Below are 25,593 nucleotides of genomic sequence, written 5' to 3' on the forward strand. Positions count from 1 at the left end.
GTTCCTCGATAGTACATCATATTATGAACCAATTAACCTGATACGAGATAACACGACCAGTTAACGAGTTGGATCGTTATTGAGTCATCTATTAAGAACTTATTATGATATTGGGTTTGACACAACACGATCCGTTAAGATAACATGTATGACACAAAAACGACAAATACAACCTATTTGTCAGGTCAAGGTACATGATACATCTCCTTCAACTTGTTACCACAATTGAACCCTGTAACTTTTCTCCATCGTGTCGTTTATTTATTTTTTAATCAGAATAAATTTCATTAGATAGACATCAAAATTACATCAACATTGTCAGTATAACAATAAGATCAATACAATCTACAGGAAAAAGCTATACAAACAACTAAACAACTCACATTACCAGAAGTAAGCTTTATCTCATGTTAAACCCACACCGCAAAACTACCAAAACGTAAAACAACCTACAAGCTTAAATCACGAGAAATACAACTACATGAAGCGTACTCGCCATCAAACCAAGAAATTAGTGTGTAACAATCGGGATTTGGGTGAAAACATGGTCTCCACATATCCAACTGGGCTTTTTTTTAATATTTTACTTTGTACAGGACGAGATTTTAAACCACTCTAAGTTGCAAGAGAGAGACGAATTAGTTTGGCCAATTAACATAATGCACATTTACTTATGATGTTGTTTATTCAGTGAACAAAATTATGCACAATTAGGCAAAGGCAGAAAAGGGTGCCCTAAAAAATGCAACAAAGAGTGTAGCATTACTCTTTGTCTTTGATTTAGGGTTTGCTAGGTTTGCGTCCTGCCAACAAGGTTATGCCAAACATGTGATCAAAAACTACATGGGGCATTTTTAACTCCTGAGGTTTAGGCTCTTTTGTGACACTAATTGCCAACAGCCTGCCGCCCCTCTTAACCCAAAAATTACTTTAGTCTAAAGAAGGCTTTTCAATTGCACTGTACAAATGAACAGTGTTTTGAACCACATTTCAGTTTATTTACAAGATTGCCACTCAGATGCTTTTAACCAGCTTTCTCTTAATTTACAAAATTGCCACTCAGGCTTGAGGACCTATCTTCAGCCGTTCGCTGCATTTCAGCTTTTGACTCGGCGAGAGAGAGGGGGGGACATCACGGCTGACAAATTGGAGAGAGAAGATCGCTCCTATTTTTTACTCGAAGACAGCTGGGTGTGCCTGTGGTGAGCGGAGAGAGGGGGACAGAGCGACTACAGAGGAGGGAGACACAGGGCCTGACAGATTAGAGAGAGATGGGAGCTACGGGTTTGGACTGAGTGTGAGAGATATTTAGGTAGGTGCTCTGCCAGGATATAGGATTTTCTCCCATTTTAGAGAGAGATGGACAGGGAGAGATACATAGCGGAAAGCATGGGTGTGTGTAGTCTTTGGGTCTTCCGAAAACGCTAGAAACCTAAAACATTCTCAGCTGCTTTGCAACGGGTTGGCGACTTCGATCATGCGTCCTACAGTCCGCATCAATCTCTTCCATCTCTGCTTCGTGATCCCTTCGATCCCTGTTTCCTCATCTTTTCAATCTCTGCTTCACGATCTTCTCGCCCCCTCATCCTGCACCCAATTTCTCTAGCGTTCAAGAGGTAATTAAATCTCACTTCTTTCTCTGATTCGTGCCTTATTCTCACTGTTTTTCTCGAATTGTTTGTTTTTCTTCAATATTGTTGTGTTTTGATCCCAAATTTTTTCGTATTTTAAGAAATCTTATTTCTGGTATCTGATTTGTGGAGGGTTTTTTATCCTTTTAAACGTGGGTTGTGGGTGTTTTGTCCAGGGAGCAAAATTGATCTGGTTAGCCTTTTTCCCTTTGAAAATTAATAGATGTTCAAATTCGAAACCGTGAATTATTAATTTATTTGTTGTTGCGCTTCATGAAAGCGAGGCAATCATGGTTGGATTTCATGCGGTTCATGAAAGACTCGGTCAGGCTTTAGAAGGTTTGCCTGATGAGCTTTGCCCATCAGATGAAGTTGAGGAACAGGTATATACATATATGCCCCTTTTTTCCGTTTTCAAGCTAATGCTTCTCATGTGTTATTTCATTTTTTTCACACAGACAGATCTTTTATCAATTCAAACTATTCTCGCTTTGCTGCACACGTTTGATATAAGTCCGTCTGGGTTTGACGAGATTCAGAGTACTTCTTATCAAATTGGTCGCACGGACCAGTACAAGGAAGACATCTTCCAAACTCTCTACATAGCATCGAGGTAAATCCCACTTTTGCTCTGCTTCACAAATTATTTGTATTTTTTCTTAATATATTTTGATTTCTAGAACTATAATTTCAGATTATTGCCCCTTCGACTCCTCTCCCACTGCCTCAAGCCAATACCAAACCCAGCTCCAGCCTCCAGTCCTCTACAAATCAAACCTCACAAGGTAAAGCACTCTGATTTCGTTTTTTATTTCTGGTCCAGTAACCTTAGGTAAAGCAAAGAACTGTATAAATCCTCATGCATGTGGTTTGTTCTTTTGCAGAATCCGATATTGAAGGTGATAAGTAGCTGGTTTTAGCTTCTGAGGCAGACACTTGAAGAAGGAGCAAAGATGAATGCATTAGTGGCAACGAACAGAAACTTTAAGTTTGCTGCTTGGCTTTTGGGATTGGACTTCAAGCTTGAGAAAAGTTTACTTATACCATTTAGGGAAATCAAGGTAATTTTGCATATAATCTCCCTTTTGTATATCCCTTACTCTTAATTATAGGTAGATTTCAGACCTTAAAACTAATGTGGTTATTGAGTTTTCTCCTTTCGTTGCTTTTGAACTATATACTTTGGTGCAGGTTGAGTGTACTATGCCAAAAGACGATGGCAGTTTGGCTTCATTTGTTGGCTTCAGGGTTCAACATGACAATGCTAGAGGCCCTATGAAGGGAGGAATCAGATATCACCCAGGGGTATATGCATACTTTGTTAAGTTCCACTTCTACGACAAATGTGAATGGTTGTCATATATCAAGACTCGCTACCGTGAAATTGTCTTTAATTGTTATCGATCCTTTATGGAAAATGTAGGTTGATCCAGATGAGGTGAATGCTTTGGCGCAGCTGATGACATGGAAGACGGCGGTAGCCAACATCCCATACGGGGGTGCCAAAGGGGGTATAGGATGTAATCCAGGGGAGTTGAGTCTTTCCAAACTAGAGCAACTCACCAGAGTTTTCACACAAAAGATGCACGATCTTATCGGAATCCACACCGATGTTCCAGCACCAGATATTGGGATAGGTCCACAGGTTGAGCACGCCACATTTTCCATTAATTTTGTTCAAGAGATTTGATTACAACAGAATTTGGTTATCAAGTAGATCAGCTTGAATGTCCGAAAAACTTTGAACTGTATTTTAACAGTTTTCTCTTCTCGATCTTTTCGGTTTTTTTTTATGGTTAAACAGACCATGGCATGGATACTAGACGAATACTCAAAGTTTCATGGCTACTCACCTGCAGTAGTGACTGGAAAACCTATTGTAAGTAAATCATGGAAATGTGCTTAATGGTTTGCATTGGTTGCTGTTGTTGCATAATGGTTTGAATCTGTGCTTAGGTTGGTTTGAAACTCAGGTTGTGTGAATTAAGGTGTAAAAAATGAATATGGATGAACCTTTAGCTACTGCATGTAGATTCAGTTTTCCTTTGCATTTCAGTGAGTTAGAAACTGAGCGGAACTGTTTGAGAGAGAGAGAGAGAGAGAGAGAGAGAGAGAGAGAGAGAGGATGATGTTTGGATTTTGGTATATGCAGCCCTACTATAACTTTTTATACACACTGAATACACTTACCTTTTTTTATATGCACACACAGACTGCATACGCATACAATATACACTCAGACACATCACACACTTATCCACACAAAGTACACACACATTTTATATGCATACACAGTACACGCACATGCAATGTCACACAAACACTGTCATGTACTTATACACACACAACACATACAATATATACTCACACGCTTATGCCTTCTTTTATCACTTGGAAGATTTTGTTGTTTTTCCTCAGCAATACAATATACACTCACACACTTATGCAGCACAAGCACTCACACACACAGTACACACATTGTTGTTTTTCCTTATTTGATTATTGGGATGCCAAACTTTAAGAATTTGTGTTTAATTTGATTCTTTGGTATACTCAGTTAATTAGCTAAGTAGTGGTTTACATTTAGATAATATATATATATATATATATATATGTGTATATATATGATTTTGGACTGTAGTTTTTCTCTAACTTAATTTGTTTTGATTCAATGGGTTAGTGAGTTAAGGTTGTTCTTAACTTTCTGTTTCCTGATTGAATTTGTTTTGATTCAATTGGGTTAGTGAGCTAAATTTCAAAAGGGGGGGGGGTTTGGTTTCCGAATGCCTCTTATGGGTTGTGTATGAGGCTAGAGGATTTGAACTAAACCACGCAATGGACATTCATAATAATGTGCAAGTAGGTATTGCATATACGCTTAATGGTTTGCATTGCTTGCTGTTTTTGCATAATGGTTTCAATATGTGCTTAGGTTGGTTTAAAACTCAGGTTCTGTGAGTTTAGCGGTTTAATTGGGGGAATGAAAAATTAAAGTTGGCCTTTCATTGAAGATGGTTAAACAATTGGAGTTTGTTTTATTAGAAAGATGGTTAAACAATTTTTGTTGCTCCCCTTTTCACTGTGGCTCTGTTTCAACCATTACATTTCATACATTTGAAATCTGTTTACTATCTCATTAATTGGTGTACGTTAGCTCATATAACTCAAATTTAATGAGATTTGGTCCTCCAATTTGTCTGATTTCCTAACGGATTTACTTTCTTTTGAAATTTCAGGAAGCCTGATTATGGGAGGAAGAATACGCTTCATTGCCATCTTTAGGTATACAATTATGCACACTGATTACATGTTCAAAGCCTAATTAATTGTACACCAATTTTTTATTACTTTTGTAAAGCTTTTGTACTTAGATTTAAATATGTGATTAGTTTGTGAAGAATAAACGAGAAAACTAATCATGGGGACATACTTCTTTTTCGATTTTCTCCTCTGCATTGTTTCTTGAATGAAATTGGATTCATGGATGTAGGGATACAGCAACGACTGAGGTGTGAATAAAAGGTCTAGGCGTAACGATTTCAGGGTTTAGAATTGATTTGAAAATAAGAGAAAATGCTGCATTCTCTGTTCTTTTTTGCTGTTTGCTGTAGTGATTCCAACTTAGTATATACCCATTTTTATAGAACCATGAATGGTGGTTGTTAAATGTTGAGCCATTTGACAATCCTTAGTTCTGCATTCCTTGATTTTTTTTTTGCTGTTTCAAGTTTGAACAACCTTTCATGTTCTTTTCTGATGGTTTATAATTGTATATTTGCAAAGATGCATGGCTATTAGACCTTCAATTAGAGATCATCATGATTGCATTGTCATAAGACTGAAGCTGTACAATTACTATTTGCTAAATATTACTTCTGTCATTTAATTGAGGTTCGTGTAGAAGAGAACTCAGGCATGTTGTTAGTGTAGATTTACATTTCTTATTACTTTCGTGCAGTATTTGATTGTAAGTCATGAACAAGCCAATGTTTTTCAAACTTTACAGATGCCCATGTTCACATATGAATTCTTTTCAAAAAAAAAAAAAAAATGTTCACATATGAATAATTTGGCTTATGGACATTAATGTTGTAAGTAGATATGGTAATTGTTCAATCTATGGAATATCTATTTAAGGTCTCATTGGTTTAACATTATCAAAACTTTTGCATATGTCTGAAGATTAACGAATGCTTATATATACATATAAGATCTGAAACCGAAACCGATGGAATTGTTTTCTTATTTAGTAACCACCGTGTGTATATATATATATATATATGTATATATATATGTATACGTATGTGTGTGCGTATGCGTATGCGTATGTGTATGTGTATTCCAATAAACTTGCTTATATCTTTGGAAATATGTACGTACCAACTGTCAAAGCATGTATATACCGGTGTCCAAGTTGAGCACAACAATGACACCCTATTCTATTCAATCTCAGTTATTGATACAACGTTTGATGATCTAATTCACCTATTTTCTCTATTGCGATTTTGTCTTATATCTCTTGGTTAACATTAAAATTTGGATGGGGGAAAAAGGTTTGTGGTTAGATGGGTATTTGTTAACCCATAGTGCTCAACCACATAAGTTAGACCTTTTAGTTGCTTTATTTTGCTCTAATCCTGTCAATTTTTTGGCTGACATTTCACGTAATTAAAGGTTTATATTTCCCACTAGGAAGTATCTGGGAAAAGAAAAGGGGAAGGAAACAAGAGCCGAAGTAAGGGCTGTTTTCTTTTCCTTTAAATTGTTTAACGTTTACGCTTTTTATTGTCGAGTTCGTAATTTAGTTCATTTATACCGTGCTTTTGGCATGGTTTATTCTTTTAAGTGCCGGTTGCCCTATAGCCGTTACAATTTAGGTCTTTAGTTGTTTGATAGAAAATCGCTTTGATTCATTGTTTCTTATCGGATAGTTTGATCGTTATGCTCTTATTTCAGATCTTAACTCATTTTGGTTGCGAGTTTGTCCTGTAATTTTTTTTTCCTCTGCTATTAATAGCTTACCACATGTGGTAGCAGAGTGATTGCATTAGTAGCTTATGTATACAAGTGAATTCAGATGACACAATGAGTTAGATATTCGAAAAAATGTATGTTCATTTTTTGAATCTTTAAAAACTGTCGAATCAATTTGAGTACGTAATTTTATGTTAATTGTTAGGTAAATTGCTGTTTTTTTTTTCGCTGATAAAAAGTATAGAGTTTGGCTATGTAAATGTGTGTTGTTTATACATTTCGCTCGGTTGACAATTTGATAATGGCTTAAGTGCATTCTTTAATCAAATGTGTTTTCTTTCCTCGATCTTAAATGTCTTTTTGGTATTTTGCAGATCAAAACAAAGTGAAAGCTTTTGACTGAATTTTGCAACCGCTACTTTGCTGCTTTGGTAAAGTCTCAACTTCTTGATAATATCAATTAATTTTGGCTGTAATGTTAAGGTATTGAGTTGAATGCATATGCTACATGGCATAGGTCTAACATGATTAGAACTTTAATATCATGATGTGTGATACTAATTAAGCACAATATGAGAATCTGTACCAAGAAAGGCATAAGCATCTAACGGATCTACTTTCTTTGCAATTTCAATTTGGGAATTGAATTTATTTACAAAATTACGATCCTTTTTAAAATTTAGAAAAGAGCATGTTAAAAGACCAATTTTCTTTACAAGAACTTGAATACAAAGTAGACCATCAGTGAAAACAAACCAACAACGATTATGGTAATTTAGTAAATTAAACATAAACCATATTTGAGAGTCATACTCCCATTGTCGGTTTTCCTTGAGAGCATATTTCCTACCCAAAGTTTCCCAAACTGTGTTCTCAAACTGCTGCATCGGCATATCTTTCCAACTTCTAATAGTGTTTGGTCCCCATACTTTCCACAATTCGTTTTGGATCTTAATAATAGTTGCTATATTGCTTGCAATTGTCAATGATTTAAGTTTTTCGTTTTCTTTTCTTTTTGGAAAGCATGAGTGTGAAGTTTTATCAGAGTTTGACAAACAAATATATATTGAATATTTCAAATAGACTTTAAATTTATCCCATAGAATTTCTCCTTTTCTTTTTATGATTGTTGTTGCCATGCTGAGAAAACAAATTATATTAATGGCTGTTCATTTACCTTTGTAGTATTTCATACTTATTCTGATCTCTACTGGTTCTTTAAATGGTGTGGTTTTTCAATCAGTTAACAGTTTTTAAAACGGGAGTTTTAACAAAATACTCCCGGTACTGTTCATTTTTAACGAAAAACCCCTTTTTACCTTTAGCTGACACTATTCACTATACCTTTAAAAATGACTTTTCATTAAAAGAGAAGTTTTTTTGGACTTTTCATTAGTTTTCCTTTTTTAAAATTCAAACAACATTATGGTTCTAAGTGTATTCATTTGGCTAGCGTTGGCTAAATCCTCTCGAAATTTGGTTTAGTCAGTACATATTTGTATAATATTTTGATAGAAAATGTGTTATATGCTCTCTATATTTGGTTTGCAAAGGGAGGGCAACATTTTTCGGGCTTTGGATATTAAAGACTAAAGATGGTTTTACTTTGTTAATTAGTTTAATTAGCATGTGGTTTGGTGGGGTCTGGTACGTATGATTGAACTAAAGTGTGTGACAGAAGAAACTGTGAATAGTGATTGGTAAATATTTCGCATTTTTTTCTATGGGCCATTTGTGTTCTATTTGGGTTGTATTTTGAGTCATGTAATTTAAATTGCATACAAAGGGCTAAAGAAGTAAATCCAGTATACAAGCTCTCACGGTAAAGTTTAAGTTGAAGCTACACTATGGAATGTTAAATATTTAGTTGAAATCTGAAGACTGAAAAATAAAATAACTTAGAAGCTAAACTGAGTAGAGTTAAGTTTTTAGCCTCAAATATCCTTAGGCGGACACAAAATTTTGACCCCAACATCCAAGATTTTGATCCCAACAGCGTGGATAAACATGCTGTCAGATGACTGATTCCAAAACACATTTTAACAGCTTTATCCGGCTGATAATTCAGAACATTATCAAGTATAAATGACTGGTCGTCAATTAAACCCTTATGAGATTTACCCTTTGTTTGTTGCACTTTTGCAAATTTAATCTGTTCCACCATCATAGTTTTTTTTACTTTTACAGTGTCCGGAATGCATTTTCGATCTTAATACTATCTGCTCTGTTGCTTGCAGTGATCAATTTTTAAAACTTGAAACAACATTATAGTTCTAAGGAAAATTTGGGAAGACCAAGGATGTAACCATCTTCGGTTTCACATTGTTCGCCATTAGATTTCCTAATATAAGTATTTTTTACATGATCTTACTGGTGAATTGTTAAACGGTACAAAGAGAGAAAACAACATGCAATTTTATAAACTAAACTTCACATGCATTCTCTTTAGTATGGGGTATCCGAGAAAATAGGTTTAAGGATTAGGTTTGGTTGGATTTCAACCATTACATTTCATAGATTTGAAATCTGTTTACTCTCTCATTTAATTCGTGTACGTTAACTCATTTAACTCAAATTTAATGAGATTTGATCCTCCAATTTCTCGGATTTCCTAACGGATTTACATTCTTTGGAAATTTCAGGAACCCTGATTCTGGGAGGAACAATACGCTTCATTGCCTTCTTTAGGTATATAATTCTGCACACTGATTATATGTTCAAAGCCTAATTAGTTATACACCATTTTTTTATTACCTTTGCAAAGCTTTTGTACTTAGATTTTAGATATGTGATTAGTTTGTGAAGAATAGACGAGAAAACTAATCATGGGGACATACTTCTTTTTCGATTTTCTCCTCTGCATTGTTTCTTGAATGAAATTGGATTCATAGATGTAGGGATACAACAACGACTGAGGTGTGAATAAAAGGTCTAGGCGTAACGGTTTCAGGGTTTATAATTGATTCGAAAATATGAGAAAATGTTGCATTCTCTGTTTTTCTTTTGCTATTTGCTGTAGTGATTCCAACTTAGTATATACCCATTTTTATAGAACCATGAATGGTGGTTGTTAAATGTTGAGCCACTTGACAATCCTTAGTTCTGCATTCCTTCATTTTTTTTGCTGTTTGCTGTTGTCATTCCAACTTAGTTTATACTTATTTTCATAGAACCATAAATGCTGGTTGTGAAATGCAGTCCAAATGTTCTATTCTAACTCAAAACCATCCTCTTCCAAAAATGAACATCTCACTGATTTTCACTAAACGTACTCCACAGTAAACCATTATTTACTCTATTTAGCCTATTCCTTCTAAAACCAACGTTCTCACACTCTTAACCCCTGTACTAATTAAGAACCACCTGCGATACCTCATCCTTACTTTAGGCCTTTAAATTAATATGGTGACAGAAGATGCATTCCCGTTGTTAGCAGCTTTTCTTTCGTTAAATATAAATTTGTCGTACATTAAGTCCATTGAACTGTCCCAGTTAGAGTCCATTGCACTGTCACAAATTGTGTTACTATTCCTGTATCCATTTGTTTGCGCTTCGAATTCTAACTCTCAATCTCACTGATTTGTTGTAGTTTAGATCAAGGTTTTATTGCAACGTTGTGATCTGCTCTTCTTGCTGCCTTTATCTAGGAATCCGCACCTATTGCATTTGAATCAAGGCTTTGGTATGTCACCTAAACTAATATACATTGTTTCCCTGTGCTTTCCGTTTGAGTTAATGCAAATTTATCATGTTTCAGTCGATTGTTTGGTTTTATCAGCTTATGTCATTCGTTTGCTACCTGCTTTGTTTCTCATTCTTGGTTATCTCTGTAATCTTTTGATACTTCACAAGTTCATTAGTTTCTTTGTTTTTGTTGGTTTTAACTTGGTCTCAACCATTCTATTATTGTTCAAAGGTGCATTGGTGTCATCTGTGATTTTTCTTTAACTAGCTGTTCCTAATTCTTAGTCGAATGTTGTTAGTCATTTTATATTTTTTTTTTTTGTCAATTGCTTTCTTTCTTTGTTGCGTTTTCAATTTCCAAACCATTCTTCACATGTTAGTTACTTTGCTTGGATGGTGTGGTTGGTGTGGTTGGTGTTTTCGTTAGGTTTTCCTAAAGAGTCAACCATCTCATCCCTCCCAAAGTACATTAATAAGTGCTGTTAATAATTATGCTCTCCGAACAAACCTAAGTTATTTCCAAAAAACTCATAGCTTCTATATTTGAGTTTTAAAATTTGTTGACACAGTTATTTTAAGATCTACAAGCTAAACACATTTTTCTTTCTAAATACATAAATATTAACGTTGCATTTAATTTGTTATTCAAGGTTCATAAAATGGTGAAAGAGATTGATCGAAGCGAACAACAAATTCTAGAAGGTGATTTGGTAAAAAAATTTAAGGGAACTGATTAAGGCTCGAAACGATGAAAAGAATGAAGGAACGATAGTGAAATATTTTGATACTGCCCCAGGACCCAGTACAAAGAACTCAGTGAAAATAAAAAAAAACAAGGTTCGGTTTGCGTGTTTATGGTAAGGGCCTAAACTGAAACAAATTGGTTGTGCACACTCTCTACTCACCTTATATATCCCTTTGTCATTCATTATTATGTTGAATTTATTTAGATAAATGTTTCTTATTCATCCAATTACGATTAGTACACTGATTTCCCGCAGCATAGCGCGGGCTTATTTTCTAGTGTTTACTATAATTGCTTTGGTTTCAGAATAACAGGTGAATTAAAAAAAGTGTCAAAATGTTTCATTGTCTGTGAATTAAAAATTGGGTGTATATGGTGCACAAAATATTAAGGAAATCCAGTGATTATTTGATTAGATGGACCAGACCATTTTGGTGAGAAGAACCTACCTAATTACAATCATTATTACCATAGCCAGCCAATAATCATTATTTAATTATTTGCTTAAATCTTGTCTCAGTGTTGTTGTTTTCTTTTGAATTTTAACCTACTGATACCTACTTTCTGTTTCTCTCAACAATGGTAGAGTTAGAAAATTTTCATCAGGTGGGCTAGCTTAAAGATTTAAATCTTTATAAACAAAGAAACTTGATACTATATTTTTTTACAGTATCAGCTAGCTTAAGAAAATTTTCATAACGTGAGTAAAAAACTTTCATTATTCAAACAAATTCAAACTTGTACATGTACAAGAAGCGATGAGAAAAAAGATGTGAGAGAAAAAATGGTTTGTAAACTGTATTATATAATTAAACCGAGAAATTTCAAATTAATGACTAAATATATGGTTGGCTACATTAAAAAATCACTAAAAATTACATGTAAAATATTTTTTTTATTGAAAGCTACCTGGGCTACGGCCCAAGGTAGCCCTCAATGTGGCTCCGCCGGTGTCTCTCAAATGACCAGCAAAGCACTTGCCAGCCTTTCATGTTTCTCAAACAATCCATCCAAACGAATATATATGATTGAGTTCTGATTGCGGATTGTGCGGTGGATTTGAAACACGGTCACATGACATTATTATTTTACTTAAATTATAACACGTGAACCTAGAAATGTGACATATCAACCATGTCGTTCATCTTTATTATAACACGTGAAATGATACATCACATGACTTGTATCTCATATACCATAAAATTAAAGGAGAGCGAATGGGCTGGTAAATGATTGGGGGAGGCAAGGAGGCATACGCCTCACATGGCCTGTACATTGCTGTTTGCAGATTGAGGGTCCAAACCCCCAAAAAGAAATCAGACCTAAATTCATAAACTGAGAAAAAAGAAAAGAAATAGAATTTGTGCCTTGTTAGCCAAATTTGATGCAGGATCTTCTTGCAGGGCGACCCACGTAACAATCACATGCAGGCAGTACTGGGTTGTCACCAAAAGAGGACATAAATTCAATCTCATAATTTGATATTATATTATAGAAATTTTTTTCATACTACTTAACATTAAATACTATAAGCATTGAATGACTTGAATTGGTTTTGATTATTGCTTTTATTGTAGTCCTGTGAATCAAGGTTATCCAAAACTCATAGCACCGAAGTGAAATTCGTTATATATAGAGATTTTGAGAGTTTGAGGTTTTCCAATACAGGGTTTGTATCCAATTTGTGTAAAATATTAGAGACTTTTTACAAATGCAAATGGCTGTTTCATTTGCATCCATAGTGCCTGTGAGGTCTATTAGCCTACCATCTAGGCTAAACCCTAAATCCCAAAAAATTGAGTCAGATTTAAACAAGTTAAAGACTTCGAAATTTTCATGTTCTCTAGTGAATGAGGATCTTCTGGTGGGCTTGTCTGGTCTAGCAGATTTGTACTATTGCATTGAGGAACTTGTTCTCTCTCCAGTGACCCAACAAGCACTTCGCCACCAACAGTGCAAAGCACTTGTGGAAGAAGCACTTGATGGGTCAATTGGGTTGCTAGACTCATGTGGTAGTGCAAGAGACATTCTCTTGACAATGAAGGAAAATGTCCAGAACATCCAATCCGCATTCTGCAGGAGGACCGGAGATTCAAGCATCGAAACCAGCGTTCATTCCTACATTTGCTTCCGAAAAAAGGCGAAGAAGAGCATTGCAAAGACCCTCAGAGATTTGAAGAAAATGCAAACAAATCTTGGGTCCTTCCATCTCTTGGATTGTGACTACAATGTATTAATAGTACTTAAATTGTTAAAAGAGTTAAGTGATGTAACAATTTCTGTATTTCAATCCCTCTTCGTGTTTCTATCCACACCGGTGGCTAGCACAACGGGTAGCAAATGGTCATTGGTGTCGAAATTAATGGCGGCGAAATTTGCAGCAGCAGAAAAAGCCCAAAAGGTTTACAATGAAGTGGGAAGTGTTGATGATGCTCTTTGCTCACTCCATGGAAACATCAGAAAGAGTGATGCCAAGATTGATGTGCAGGTGGTTCAGTGGAGAGACTAGACACATTGGATTGCAGCATATCCAACCTTGAGGCTGGATTGGAAAGATTCTTCAGTTGCCTATTGCAACATAGAGTGTCCCTACTTAATGTCCTTACACCTTGAGCTCTATAAGTTATCTGTAAAGTCAGTCATGGCACCGACAGTTACAGGATTGTACCACGTCCAAAAACCATTTTGTACAATTATTCCAAAATTATAGAATTCAATTCATAATATTAATTATTCTTCTCAACTTATTTTGTTTTTTAGAAGATTTTCACTAAATATGTTCTCTATGAATATCGTAGATTTTGGATTCTAACACTTTCAATTTACAAGCAAATTAAAGTTAATTGCTGAATCCAAATAATTTTTTTGGTTTGTGATAAAGGAATTATGTAGGTATTGTGACTTATTAGATAAAAATTGAACTTCATTACTGATAGAGATATTATGTATGAGTAAGAGATTGTGACACTTGGCATAAGATTAGCTAGGTAGTTAGATTAGTTATAATCTTGTGTTCTCTATAAATATCTTGTAAGATTGCTTACTCTCTAAGAAAAATGATATACTGAAGAATTACATTCGATCTCTCTCTCTCTCTCTCTCTCTCTCTCTAAAGCTTCTCTTTCTGTAAAACCTCTATTCTTCTTTCTAGCTTAACATGGTATCACTCGCCACCAGGGCTACCGCCTCTTCGATCCTTAATCAATTTCCGCTATTGTCTTTGATAATTGAAGCATTGCAGTGCCACAGCTGAATTGTGATGTGTTCTTCTCAATTTTCTTCTTCTTCAAGTTTCTAGGGTTTCGACGCTCTGCAATTTCTGATCGGAACTCTCTTCTCATTGTCTTTTGTGTTCCTGCACTCCAGGTGTTTGTGATTTCGCCGCTGAGAGGTATCTTTCTTTCTACAAGATTTTGTGCCTTGATTTCTTGCATCATGGTTACTGCTAGTCAATTGCAATTGCTCCAGTCTCCAATTACTGCACTTATTCCATCGCTTCCTACTTCGGTGAATATTAAACTTGATGATTCCAATTACCTAAATTGGCAATTTCAAATGCAATTATTACTCGAAAGTAATGGTATCATGGGATTTGTTGATGGCTCCATCCCATGTCCTCCTCGATGTGTATCTCCATCTGGTCCCTCTGGTGTGGATCTGTCAAATTCATCATCTTCTGTTGATTCTGATTCATCAACTTGTCATTGGCTTCACCGTATCCATTCAATGAAACAATTCAAACAACTAATGGTGAAGGTTTGAAAGTATCCCATATTGGTAGTACTGTGTTTAACACTTCTGTGCAGCTTATCAAGTTAAATTCTGTGTTATATGTTCCTAAACTATCACAGAATTTACTTTCTGTTCACAAAATCTGCCTAGATAACAACTGCTATCCTATCTTCGATGCTTTTTGCTTCTAGATACAGGACAAAGCCACAGGAAGGATCCTCTTCCGAGGGCTATGCAGAAATGGACTTTATCCCATTCATTCCTTAGCTACTACCACTCTTGGTGTACCTCAGCCAAAGTTACAAGCTAAAGCTTTTCTTGGACAACTTGTCAACTCTACTATATGGCATAGTCGATTGGGTCATCCCTCTAATTCCATTGTTTCTTTGATGTTGCATAAGTCAAACATTACATGTGCCAAAGATTTTGTCCCTATTGTGTGTCAAAGTTGTTTATAAGGTAAATTTTGTAAGCTGCCATTTCACAAAACTGTCAATAAGTCTGTCATTCCTTTTTCAGGTGGTGCATAGTGACCTTTGGGGTCCTGCACCTTGTACATCAGTTGATGGATATCGGTATTATGTTACCTTTATCGATGAATGTACTAGATACACGTGGATATTTCCACTCATAAATAAATCAGATCTTTGTGCCACATTTATTGTTTTTATGCCTATGTGTTGAATCAGTTTTCTGCTACTGTGAAGATTTTCCAAAGTGATGGGGGAGGAGAGTATTGTAGTAACAAATTTCAGTTTTTTCTAGTTGAAAAAGGCATTTCACATCAAAAATCATGTCCATATACCCCGGAACAAAATGGTTTGGCTGAGAGAAAACATAGGCATATCATTGAAACCACCATTACTTTGCTTCGAAATGCTAAGATTCCTTCTCCTTTCTGGAGCTTTGCTTGTCAAACAGCCACTTATCTTATAAATAGAATGCCTACTCCTTTACTATCAAATAAGTTTCTTTTTGAGTTACTATATGGGAGTGTTCCAGTTCTTTCTCACTTGAAAATTTTTGGGTGTGCTTGTTATCCTCTTCTTAAACCTTACAATAGCACCAAATTACAACCCAAAACTACTAAGTGTGTCTTTTTAGGGTATGCTTCCAAGTTCAAAGGCTTTATGTGTTATGAGGTGGCTAGACAGCGAATATATGTATCAAGGCATGTATTTTTCTGTGAACAAGAGTTTCCTTTTACAGACTTATTGACAGCATCGAAACCGGTTCCTTCACACAGTGATAGTGTTTCATTGCCCACATCCTCTGTGTCTTTCCCACTTCCCGTTGTTACATCAAACAACGTGGTTGTTTCATCTGTTTCTACACCATCTCATTCTTCTCCACATGTCATAGAGTCTCATTCATCTTCCATGCATTCCATACCATCTTCATTGTCACCCTCATCTAGTTCCAATTTACCTGTTCTATCTCAGTCCATTACTGCTGCAAAAAATAACAGCCTTGAGATCCCTGTGGCACCTATCTATTGTCCTAAGACTCTTCAAGTGGTATTGTCAGTTCCACCTATGAACCTACATTTTATGCAAACAAGGAGTAAAAGTGGGATCATCAAACGGAAGGCATTTTTCTCTGCTTTACAATCATCTAATACCACAGATCCTTTTCTGGTTGAACCTACTTCTCACAGGTCCGCTCTTAAATGTCCAGTTTGGTTGAATGCTATGAAAGAAGAGATTGATACCCTTCATACTCAGAAGACTTGGAGCTTGGTGTCTTTGCCTTCCAACAAGAATTTGGTTGGTTGTAAATGGGTGTTCAAGATTAAGAAACATTCTGATGGTACTATAGCTTGACATAAGGCTCGGTTGGTAGCTAAAGGGTTTAGTCAAGAACCTGGGATTGATTATAATGAGACTTTCAGTCTTGTTGTTAAACCCACCACAGTGAGGATAATGTTGGCCTTAGCTGCTCATTTCAATTGGTCTCTCAGGTAGTTGGATGTCAAAAATGCCTTTTTACATGGCATTTTGCAAGATGAAGTCTATATGGTGTAACCTCCAGGTTTTGAAGACTCTCCCTATCTTAATTTGGTCTGCAAACTCCATAAATCTCTCTATGGTTTGAAACAAGCTCCCCGAGCCTGGAATGAGTGATTCACTACATTTCTTCCTCAGTTGGGGTTCACCACTATGTATTCGGATTCTTCATTGTTTGTGAAGACTGTTGGTTTCGCATTGGTTATTTTGTTGTTCTATGTGGATGATATTATCATCATTGGCAATGACTCTTTGGCTATTCAACAGGTTATTCAGTCCTTGACTTCTGAGTTTGATATCAAAGACCTCGGTCATTTGCATTATTTTTTGGGATTTCAAATCTCTCGCATTGCAACTGGGTTGTTTCTTTCATAGCAAAAGTATGTCAATGATCTGTTGGTTAAAACATAAATGGTTGACTCTAAGCCATGTGATACACCTTGTTTGCCTTATCATCGGTTCCTCAAAGATGATGGTGAACCGTATACTAATCCTACATGTTATAGGAGTGTTGTGGATGCTCTGCAATACTTAACCTTTACCAGACCCGATATTGCCTTCTCCGTTCATCATGTGTGTCAGTTTATGTAGTGCCCTATGGTTTCACACTATACTGCAGTAAAAAGGATTCTTAGGTATCTTAAAGGTACCATGACATATGGATTGTCTTATTCCAGTTCTGCTTTAGATAATAAAGCTTTTAGTGATGCTGATTGGGCAGAGGATCCCAATGATAGGCGATGCACAATTGGGTTAGTTATTTACCTAGGTAGTAATCCCATTTATTGGTCTTCTAAGAAGCAACAAACTGTCTCCAAATCATCCATAGAGGCAGAATATAGGGCCTTGTCTTCCACGGCTGCAGAACTTGATTGGATTAAGCAACTCCTGAGTTTTATGCAAATTACAATATCTTCTATTCCCGTATTGTTCTGTGATAATATGTTGGTCATTGCTTTATCTTTCAATCCAGTTCAACATCAACGAACCAAGCACATCGAAGTTGATGTTCACTTTGTTCGCCAACGCGTTGCTAAGAATCAGCTTCATGTTCAGTTTGTATCTTCCAAGGAACAATTTGCAGACATTTTAACTAAGGGGTTAAGTGCTCAATTGTTTCACACACATTGTAACAATCTCATGCTAGGATCATCCAAGCATGAGTTTGAGGGGGGATGATAGAGATATTATGTATGAGTATGAGATTGTGACACTTGGCATAAGATTAGCTAGGTAGTTAGATTAGTTATAATCTTGTGTTCTCTATAAATATCTTGTAAGATTGCTTACTCTCTAAGAAAAATAATATACTGAAGAATTACATTTGATCTCTCTCTCTCTCTCTCTCTCTCTCTCTCTCTCTCTCTCTCTCTCTCTCTCTCTCTCTCTCTCTCTCTCTCTCTCTCTCTCTCTCTCTCTCTCTCTCTCTCTCTCTCTCTCTCTCTCTCTCTCTCTCTCTCTCTGTAAAACCTTGTCATCCTTAAATAAAATGACTTTCTTTATTCAACTTTGATGTTAAATTAAATTCTGATTCAGGTCCTCGGTACAAACATAATAATGTACCAAACCAAAAAGGGCGAAAAAATAAAATCTAACATTACCCGGTTTAGTAAAACCTTATAACTCATTTTATCTAAGGTTGAAAATGTGCATGACCTTTCATTAATCAACCTAGAGAGCTAGTTAGCTCTTTTTAGTAAAAATTTATGACTCATTTTACCTAAGGACGAAAATGTGCATGCCCTTTTATTAATCAACCTATGGAGGCAGTTAGCTCTTGGTCATGCGATACCTGACTATCTGAATATTTTTCGAATTTGAATCCTCCTCTCAATTAATATAAAAAAAATTAAAAAAAATTAAACCAACGAAATACCACAATCAATGTACCAAACTTCACAAATATTGATCAAAATGAAATTTGGCTCAAAGTGATTGGATGTAACAATATTGTCAAACCCAAACACAGCCCCGACCCCCAAAAAAACAACCTAACATGATTTATCCTATAAATTTGAAAGATTGAGGACTATATTTGGTAGACATAGGTTTAGCCACCTATATATAATAAAAACTCTTTGATTCTTGCTGACTCAAGAAACCCTATGTGAATGGAAACAAGAGATAATCCACTATGCTATAGCATGAAAAGAAAAATGCAAACATTATTGAGAGGACGTCGGCTAATCAAAATAGAATCGGTAATCATGTTTGCCTAGAAAATCTGCTAAGCTTTTAATTTTTTGTGTGGACATGGTCAGTCCTTGTGCAACTCATGAATTGATGCTGCTCTTGCTCATGGCTAATTAATTTGGGTTTTCATCTTTGGCAAGGAGAAAAGATGACTGAAATTAGGACAGTTTGGGATTGTTATGTTTGTTAATAAATAGTTTATGTTGTGGTTTGATAAATTGTATATTAAAAATGTTGTAAAATGCAGTGTAAAAGCGTTTAGTAAATTATTTGACAGAACGAAAGAAGTGCAGAAGATGATTTAACAATAAGTGATTTATTATGATATAAAGTTCTTATGGAGGTAGAGTTTAATTAGTATTAGTTTTTATTATTTCAACTCAGAATGATTGATGTGCTATTATCTTTCAAGAACACTAGCTATGGAAGATGGAAGTATATTATGGAAATGGAGGGCTTGATTGCAAGTTTGTCTCTTGAAGGACTTGATTGCTAAAAGGTTAAATTTTATCCAAGCATGTGACATTAATAATAGGATTAGACAATGGAATGAGTGCTCAACGGCTCCCTTTTAAATAATAAATAAACAAAAAGATTGAATATATGATACTTCAACTATTCCTTTGTACACCGATAGAGAAATGGTGGTGTTCGTCGCAACAAAGAGCTCTACAGAGGACAATGGACGTCTATTGTTGCAGGGTGGCATTTGATAGTTGCCACCGAAGTCAGTGCCATTTGCCTTCTCTTATTTAAAAGAATGAAGAAGGTAGCTATCATCTTTTACTTATTCCACACCATTAAACGTAGGGTGTCCTGTAGCTAACATTTCCATGGTTGCCAAGCTAACGGGGTCAACGCTGAGCCGCACCACATCATATCATCGTCTGCATGACTATTAAACCTTGTGGCATGCCATCTAATTGGACCTAGGGGCGGCAAAATTATAACCTTGAATTTTTTGGACGACGTGGACCTCCCCATGACTTCATATTATGCATGATGATATACTGATATACTATAAATATTCTGCCAATACGCAGAGAATATTGGACGCAAGAATATATAATACATTTTTTTAATACTGAAAATATGACTTTAACATCTCAAATTCAATTTCTTTCATACAAAACTCTACATAATCTTTTTACTCGAATAAAATCCAATAACTAGACTCCACATAAGCAAATTTAATTAATTATGTTTGACTTTATACATTTTAAAATTTTCGAATGCCTAAAATACTCCTTTTTGCATGTTTAATGTGCACAATTAATTAACATATGCAGATTTTAAGGAGGATTAATGATTTTACATAAATAAATAAAAAAATACAAAAGGCACTAATATTCTAAATGCATTGTATGTTATATGAGAATTCAGGATTTCTACGTTTTGTAATTAATTTGGTTGATTCCTGTTTCTCTCACTCCACAAAATTTGCTTCTAATTTGATATAGGAATTAATTTGGCAAGTTTTCTTAATCTTAACAACATTTTTCAATTTAAATATATTTTTTTAGTGAAATAGTCTATCTTATAAAATATATTATCAATAAAATAATGTACCTATAATTTTTTTTTGCCAACTATAAATTTATACCATAATTTATCTATAATATCAAATTTGTGGAGTAATAATGTACATATTATTTAATTTTTACAACACTAATGTATCTTAAAAAATAATTTACGTATTGTTTAGTTTTAGCAAAACTAATTTACCTACTATGACAATAATGTATCTACAATTTTACATAAAAAAATTACCTATTTTTACAACAATAGTGTTTCTGTTGCAGTCCTATTAGATTAGGAATGTGATTGTGTAAATCCTAGTATATCTTGGAATATCTCTTATATTCCTATTAGGAGTAGATTACCTATTAAGAGTTGTAATCCTAAAGGCTAAGGAATTAAACTTCCCTACTACTATAAATAAAGCCACAATGGGTGAAATAGCACACACCCACAATTACACATATCTCTCTTCTTCTCCCTTGCCGCACCTTTCTCTCTTTCTCTATGGCCTCCATAAATGTTCAGTAAATTATGCTTACAATATGTTATCAGCACGCTCTTGACGCTATGCTAAAGAGAGTTTGATCTTCAATCAGGGGAGTATTACGTTTTAATCATCCTTTTTATGATTAATTAATTTATTATTTTGAATTGATCTACATGCTATTGATTCAATTTAATTTTTCTGTGTTGAACGTGATACAACGCATTGGATATGCAATTCCGGCTTTCTAAGAATGATCTTTTACAAATTCAAAGGCTTTTGTTGTTTTCTGCCAATCAGGTACGCTTAAAATAAAGTAAAATATTTGAAACGACCTTGAAACATGAAAACATTCCCCATGATGCATGAACCCCCCCTATGTTTATATTTTCCTTCCAATATATTTATTGGATATTTGAAACGACCTTGAAGGATGAAAACATTCCCCATGATGCATGAACCCCCTATGTTTATATTTTCCTTCCGATATATTTATTGTATATGTTCATATATTTGTCAATATATATATATATATATTTGTTTCATGCATTACGCAATTTTTTTGCTATGTGGAATATGTGAGTCAAAGAATCGAAATAAATGAGAAGCAAATAGGGTTTTTCAACCATAGGTTCGAAAATAAAAAAAAACAACAAAATTGGGTAATTTTTTTGTGGCACCACCACGACACCACCGTGCGACAGACACTGGGGCATCGATTTGGACCTTGTGCAGCCCTCTAGGTTTGCTACCTTCCCTAAGAACTCGTCCCGGCCTCGGCCTAGGATGACAATCACACGAGCCTGAAGCCCTAGTCCAAAACCTGACCCACAACCCGCATGCCTGAAGTCATGCTGGGCTTGCCACTGTCACGGGCCTGAAGCCCCAGCCCGTCTGCAGCAACTTGTTTGCTAGCTGGACTACTTACCTACCACGGCCCACGCCAGCAAGCTTTCATGCTTGCTGGGCTTTGTCTTAGCCCCAACCTGCAAAACCAAAAGCCAGCCCAAGTGGCTAGGCTTCTTCCCTAAACCCAAAACCACAACCGGCATGTAGTTGGGTTTTTGGCGCACATGCCTGCGTGCCCTTTTTTGGGCTTTGTCGCGTGAGCCTACCCAAGCCCAACACGCCAGCCTTCACGGTTGGGCTTTCCAATTAAGACTTGTGGTTTGCAGCCATGATTTTGGCCTATTCTGTGTAGCCAACCCGAGCCCAATAAACCTTATAGGGCCTTGCCTACTCACAGCTCGCATGCCCACTATGTTTGGGCTATGATTTTTCGAACCCAATGCTAATTTTTGGCATTCTAAATAATTTTAACCCGAATGTTATTATTTTTGCTTCTACAATCGACCTTGTATGGCCCGATTTATTGAATTAATTAAAAGTGACCTACAATCCATTAATCTGATAATGAATCCAAAATTATTGACTTGAAGATCACTTTTGGACATTAACGATTCAATAATTTATTTTTATACTTTAAACTGTTGACATACTTTCGTAGTCCCAAAGTACTCACACTTGAGTTCCTGAAGAAACTCAAATCCACTACACTTAGTTGTATATTGCATTATGTGTTCTTGCAGAAACCTCTCTTTTATGAACTAAACGTTCATAAACTAAATTGAACCCGTAGTTTCAAATTTAGTGCCTTCGAAACCCGAAGTTTTCATAAAACAATACACCCACGAAAACCCGACGTTTTTTCATGAAAACCATGTCTTAGAACTTGAATGTTCTAAATTTGATGCTTATGGATGATTCATTCCTATAACACCAATCACAATCTTGTTCCCTCTAATTATGTGGATTTTCGAACCGTCACAAGTTCGATTTCCTTTATTTGGACGTTTCTAATAGAAACCATTTTATATGTGGGTACAAGACATGAATCTCCACTTGACTATCAAGAAGCTGAGACACCATTAAAGCCAACAATGGCAAGAAAGAGCTGAATAAGCCTCTACCATGATCTTCATTCGAAGACTTATGCCTGAAGCATTACCAAAGAAAATACCTCCTAAACGAGGATTCCATGGCTCTTTGGCTCACTTCTACAAACTGTCCAATCATGAAAGACATTACTTAAAGCACACCATGATTACATCCATGAATGGGTACAATTATGAAGTTTATAAATCCGATCGAATTTTGATTAGAGAATACTTTTCTCGTTCTTTCATGTTTCAAACTCACCCCTGAAGCAGTAGTGTAAAAAGCGAAAGTTACCAAATTCTCGGATCTGATTACTACCACAAACATATGGTAGAATCAAGGCCTGTTAAGGTGTGGCATCATACCCGAAGCGTTATCCTTGGCACCTAAGACCTAAAACTTCAAGAATAAGGGATAATATTCCTAAACCTCAACCCTGGAGAATTTACTTCCGCCTCAATGGAATAGATCATTGGTTATGCACCTGTTCGTGCCCCTACCAATGTTGTTGAGGAGTACCATTCTAATAGTCAATATGTGAAATTAATTTTGCTCCACCAAACATCGTTGGAAAAGTAGAATTTTGACATGGATGGCCTTGTTGGTCGAATCCCCTTAGTAAACCATTAACATTTTTCCATGTTCCTGGATTCAAGTTTGGTGTATGTTTTACTTATGGATAATCTTATTGATATTGTCCTCGAATATGAGTTAATTGAATCATGTTTCTTAATACATGTGATCGATTTAATTAAACACGTGATTATGTAGGAATGTGGGAAAGTTAGTTGTCTGGATGAATGCGTACTACGCACACTAACTTTACACCTAAATCACATCTCTAACAATGACTTTAGGTCTATCAACCTAATTAAGAGCATTGGCACACTCCTCGTTGTATGAATGGTACTGAATCACCATTTAAGGGACCTTAAATTCTCCTTAACGTTGAGTTTTTAAGGATATTCGAGATGACAATGATCATAAATGAAATCATTGCAGAAAATAGATTGAAATATATTTGCACCACCTCCAAAAATGAGCCTGAAGCTTTGATTTGGGGCCAATGGGTTGTCTCCCAACTAGGAATACACCACATGTGGCCGGCCTGGAGCCTGGTGATTGAGCAGTTTACTTGCTTTGGCATGACCTTTTCACACAATAATGCTACAACGCATCTCCTTACCTGAAGTAAGGATCTTGTGCCTACAAGCACACTTTGCCAAGCATGCTCATTAGGGAAATTGATTTTCTATATCATTCTTGGCAAAGATACGACACAACTATCTTTTCACAGTGAATTCAAGAGAATATATGTGGACTAATCCAACCATATTACGGACCATATAAATACTTATGGTTTTGGTTGATGAATCAACAAACTGGTCACATGTTTGTCCACAAACATTACTGCTAAACCTCATGGCCGATTAAGGGTTCACTACCCTACTTATCCCTTAAGGTTCAAGAGATCGGATAATGCCAGAGAGTTTATATCGATGGTTTTCGATAAAGTATTGCATGTATTTTGGGTTTCTAATTGAACATTGAATTCCCATGTTCACCCCAAAGAGCCTCGCCTAGTGATCATAAAGTGCAATTTAAAAGATCGCCCGAATTTCGGTAAACAACCAAGTTTTCAGTTTCTGCCTAGGGCTATGAAATCCTTGTACCCAGTTATGTTGGTCTGCCTTGAGGCCCATTGCCACCCAACCTATATGACGTTACAGTTGGTTACTGGGTACGAGCCTGACGATTTTCGTATTTACGCATTTGGGTAAGCATTCCATGTGCTAAGTTGCGCCGTACCAATATGTGTCCTCAACGAAGGATGTGTATCTTTTGTCGATCATGATTCTGCTTCACACTAGCTTTCTTCGAGCCCTTGCATGCAATCTCTCTACCACTCATTTGCAGGTTGTCACTTTAATGAGACAATCTTCCCGCCGTTAGAGGGAGATAAGAACGTCAACGTTCCTGGATAATTGCGCGAATTTGCGTGGACGTTGCCCATTATGTCTAATCTCGATCCCCATATCGCATAAGTGTGATAAGCAAGTGCGATGAATTCTAGATTTCAGAATGTTGCTCCAGACGTATTCCTCTGATCTAGCTAAAGTGACGAGATCATATACCAACTGCAAACATGCCTGCAAGGATAAACGTACTAAACGGACGTCGAGTCAACATCCCTGGAGGGTGTGCCGCCCCTGTTGGACGATCCGGTACACCGGTGGATAACCAATCAATCTGTCTTGGCCTGGAGCACGACAGATCACTCTGTTCGTAAGATTCACTTTCCTAGAAGAGGAAGGCATGGCACAAAATGAATCTACACTTGATTGTTATCTCAAATCATTTCCATCTTATGAGATTAATCTGGATTTTTCCCGAGACTTAAAGTTCTTGGTCCAATATACTAGTTTGGATTAGCTAAATGGAATTGAAATGAGATTATCATTGATGATGTTTTCACTTATATGGTAGCTACCGACATAAATGAAAAGCGATGATATCGAACCGTGTTCCGTTGATTAAGTGACAACGTAGAACTGATTGGACAACTAAAGTTACAATCCAAGTCAAATTCCTTACCAAAGTGTGTATTGGACCTATTGTCCCTATATTGCCCAAGATAACCCTGTTGTGTTACAAGTGGGAAAGGAAGCGTTATGAGATGAATGA

At 36.0% G+C, this 25,593-nt stretch overlaps 2 protein-coding genes across 46 annotated transcripts; both read left to right on the forward strand.

The window, feature by feature from the left end:
• The first annotated feature begins 1,054 nt into the window (after positions 1-1,054).
• LOC139187439 (glutamate dehydrogenase 1-like) lies at positions 1,055-11,305 on the forward strand. Of its 45 annotated transcripts, none has more exons than XM_070813429.1 (14): positions 1,078-1,616; positions 1,733-1,824; positions 1,912-2,014; positions 2,090-2,244; positions 2,326-2,416; positions 2,516-2,692; positions 2,823-2,936; positions 3,055-3,276; positions 3,436-3,510; positions 4,868-4,913; positions 6,980-7,036; positions 9,248-9,293; positions 10,200-10,287; positions 10,940-11,305. In XM_070813429.1, the coding sequence occupies exons 6-10, from the start codon at positions 2,585-2,587 to the stop codon at positions 4,874-4,876; spliced, it is 528 nt and encodes a 175-aa protein (XP_070669530.1). In that variant the 5' UTR covers positions 1,078-1,616; positions 1,733-1,824; positions 1,912-2,014; positions 2,090-2,244; positions 2,326-2,416; positions 2,516-2,584; the 3' UTR covers positions 4,877-4,913; positions 6,980-7,036; positions 9,248-9,293; positions 10,200-10,287; positions 10,940-11,305. The 45 variants fall into 45 exon arrangements, with proteins under 45 accessions (XP_070669527.1, XP_070669530.1, XP_070669540.1 ...); XM_070813439.1 differs by having other exon boundaries at positions 1,107-1,616; positions 1,764-1,824; positions 2,312-2,416; XM_070813413.1 differs by having other exon boundaries at positions 1,107-1,616; positions 1,764-1,824; positions 3,436-3,587; positions 10,195-10,287.
• Positions 11,306-12,751: 1,446 nt separating this feature from the next.
• LOC103401025 (uncharacterized) lies at positions 12,752-13,543 on the forward strand. Its single transcript, XM_070812755.1, has one exon. It carries the CDS (start codon positions 12,752-12,754, stop codon positions 13,541-13,543), a length of 792 nt encoding a protein of 263 aa, XP_070668856.1.
• Positions 13,544-25,593: the final 12,050 nt, after the last annotated feature.

Source organism: Malus domestica, chromosome 15 (assembly GCF_042453785.1).
Source record: "Malus domestica chromosome 15, GDT2T_hap1".
NCBI lineage: Eukaryota > Viridiplantae > Streptophyta > Magnoliopsida > Rosales > Rosaceae > Malus > Malus domestica.